Here is a 3003-nt window from a genome sequence, read left to right as displayed (position 1 = left end):
TATGAGACAGCTGTGAAAATTTGAATCTAAATAAATATTTGATATGTTATATGATAAATATTATCATATTTTTAAAGGTATGATAATGGTAATACAATTGTTTTCAAAAACTGATGCTTCACAAAAGACATATACTATATGAGTCCATAAAATGTTCAAAAATGGCCAAGCTAAGCTACAGTGTCGTAAGTTAAGACAATGTTTACCTGTGACGGGAGTAGACATGGGCATGAGAAAGGGTTCTAGATGCTGTGAATGTTGTTTCTTGAGCTGAATGCTGGTTACTCAGGTGTATTCAGTTTGTGAAATTTATTTACGTATATAAAAAAAGTACACATTGTAAGTTATACTTTAATAGTTTAAAATAAATAACATAAAAGTTTTATTTTAGAGATACATACTAAAGTATTTATGAATAAATTTATGTGTTATCTGAGATTAAAATAATCCATGGGGAAAGAAAAAATGTTGGCAGCAAGAGATGGGAATAAATAAAACAAGATTGGCCATTTGTTGATAACTGTTGAAGTCAGGTGAAGGATACATGGGGGTTTATTATGCTATTCCCTCTACTTTTGTGTATGTTTGAAAATTTCCACAATAAAAGCTTTTAAAAAGAACAAAAGTACAACTGAAAAAATATATTAGATTCACTCCTCACACCACATACCAGAATAAATTTCAAATGGATCAAATATGTAAATCAGGGGTCAAATCTATTTTGTGTGGTCCTGTGCTAAGAGAGGTATTTACCTTTTGAAGGGTTGTTTAAAAAAAGAAAATGACAACTTAAAATATTTATTATATGACTCCACTACAGAAAAATTCTGCTGACTCCAGAAAATGTTAAAAAGGAAACCAGGTAAGTATGAGAAGGAAACAATGGTGAATTCCTTTGTAACCTAGGGAAGGAGAAATCTTTCCTAGCAACTCAAAATCCAGAAGCAATAAGGGAAAAGACTGATAAATTTGATGAGATAAAATTTAAATCTTACACATGACAAAAACCCCAACAAAACTAAATTTGACAAACTTGGATACACTACCTACAACTTATATAAGAGACAAAGGATTAATTTCCTACATAAAAAGAGCTACTAGAACTTAAAAAAAAAAAAAGGACCCACAATTGAAATACAGGCAAAGGACAGTCCACAGAAAAATAAATACAAATGGTCCTTAAACGTATAAACAGATTCTCAACTTTATTTATAAGAGATTATAAATGAAAACTAAACTGAAATACATTCCTCACCTATCAGATGGCAAAAATCCAAGTTTGCCAACATACTTTGCTGACCAGGCTGTGGGGAAATAGGCACGCTCACAGACTGCCAGTGAGAATGCAAAACAGCCTGATGAAGGGAACTTGGCAATATCACTTCAAGGAAGAATTCTGAAGTATCTTCCAAAGATACACTGGTAAAAATATAATATGACATATATGCATTATAGCATTACAAAGTCTGGAAACTCAATGTCTATTAATAGGGAAGAAGTTAAAATAAATTATGATGTATCTACACACGAAGCATAAGTTTATAATTTTGTACTATGCAGCTGTAAAAATGAATGGGGGGTTGTGATGCTATGGAATGATCTTCAGGATACATTAAGTGAAAAAAGCAAGGGGTGGGACAGTTTACAGTATGTTACTTCTGAGGTTATAAGAATATATATATATAGACACACACGCGTGCACACGTGCATATACCTACGTTTTTAAGAAAAGCAACAATGAAAGGATAAACCAAAAATGAGTAAAAATGGTTGCTTCTAGGGACAGGGAGAAAATGGGATGAGGGGGTGGGGATGGAAGCTAGACTTCTTTGCAAGTGCCTTGGGCTTTACTGTTTTGACTTTGGAGCTATGTAAATCTTTTACATAACGAAAAAAATAAAATTAAATCATAAAAAAATAAAGGTACTACAATTCAAATGAAACTACAAATTAAATGCACTGTAACAGAACTGTTTGGTCAAACCTTCTAAGGAGGCAGAACTTTCTAGGTTTGTTCGGCTGAGATCAACTCCCTTAGTCCCTGAAGTGGCACTGGTCTCTTGGGAGGAAGTGGCTCCTTCCAACTCATTTTCATCTGTTGAAGAGGTAGATTCAGAATCCTGGGCTCCCACTGAAGAAAGACTGGTACGATCAGAACTTTGATCCTAAGGATATAATTATAAGCTTAATTTTCTTCACATTTAAAGTTAATTATTAAAAAGTCACTTCTAAGGCAGAAGAAACCCCTGTTGTCTAACTACCCAGATGATTGACTGAATCAACATCACAACGTCTAGAGGAAAAACCAACTAATTTTACAAAGCCAAGCTAATTTGGGCAAACATGCCGGAAATGTTCATTTATTGTTAATTTTCCTTCCTGCCAAGAAAAGGCATCCAATCTAAGATAATACCATTAGAATTACATTTTATTCTTTTCTATAATTCAAGTTTTAAAGATATATATTTCTAGTTTTCATTTTTGAGAACGCTGAAGTAATTTTTTCTGGTTACATTAATAATACATAAGAAAATTTGGTAGATAACAGATTTCTGAATGAGAAAACTTCTTTAAATACCTGTAATTCCACTACCCAGATAATACAACTTATTTTTTTTTCCTAGTCATGTGTGTGCATATTATTGTTATTTTTAATCACATAGGGCTTTAACATTTTCATGCAGTAAAATCTTTTTTGTTGTTGTTTCAGACCCTTCTGTGGTAGGTATAGTAAAATCTTTTCATCCTTTAGGGATTCCAAGGTTTGTATTTTTCTAGGAAATCTTTCTCCAAAATGATAAAAATATCACCTTTAAAAAAAATACCTTTTTAATTTTGTACTTAGATATCTAATCCATCTAGGATTTTTTTGTTCATTGTGGGGTAGGAATCTGACTTTTCCCAAATGGATAACTAATTATACCAATACATTTATTTAATATTCTCTTGTTCTTCATTGATTTGAAATGCTATTTTTTCATATGCCAAATTTCTACAATATAC

The 3003-nt window shown here is 31.9% G+C and overlaps 1 protein-coding gene across 1 annotated transcript in view; it reads right to left on the bottom strand.

Annotated features, from left to right (window-relative positions):
* The window catches only part of DENND4A (DENN/MADD domain containing 4A), a 175146-nt gene that overhangs the window by 16725 nt on the left and 155418 nt on the right, over positions 1–3003 (bottom strand). Inside the window, exon 25 of the mRNA XM_012644820.1 lies at positions 1985–2165. Coding sequence (XP_012500274.1) covers positions 1985–2165 — 181 coding nt within the window. The remainder of the gene's footprint in view (positions 1–1984; positions 2166–3003) is intronic.

Source organism: Propithecus coquereli, unplaced genomic scaffold (genome assembly GCF_000956105.1).
Source record: "Propithecus coquereli isolate 6110/MARCELLA unplaced genomic scaffold, Pcoq_1.0 Scaffold221, whole genome shotgun sequence".
Taxonomy (NCBI): domain Eukaryota; kingdom Metazoa; phylum Chordata; class Mammalia; order Primates; family Indriidae; genus Propithecus; species Propithecus coquereli.
The sequence above is the reverse complement of the archived record's forward strand: the minus strand, read 5'-3'. Positions and strand labels throughout refer to the sequence as shown.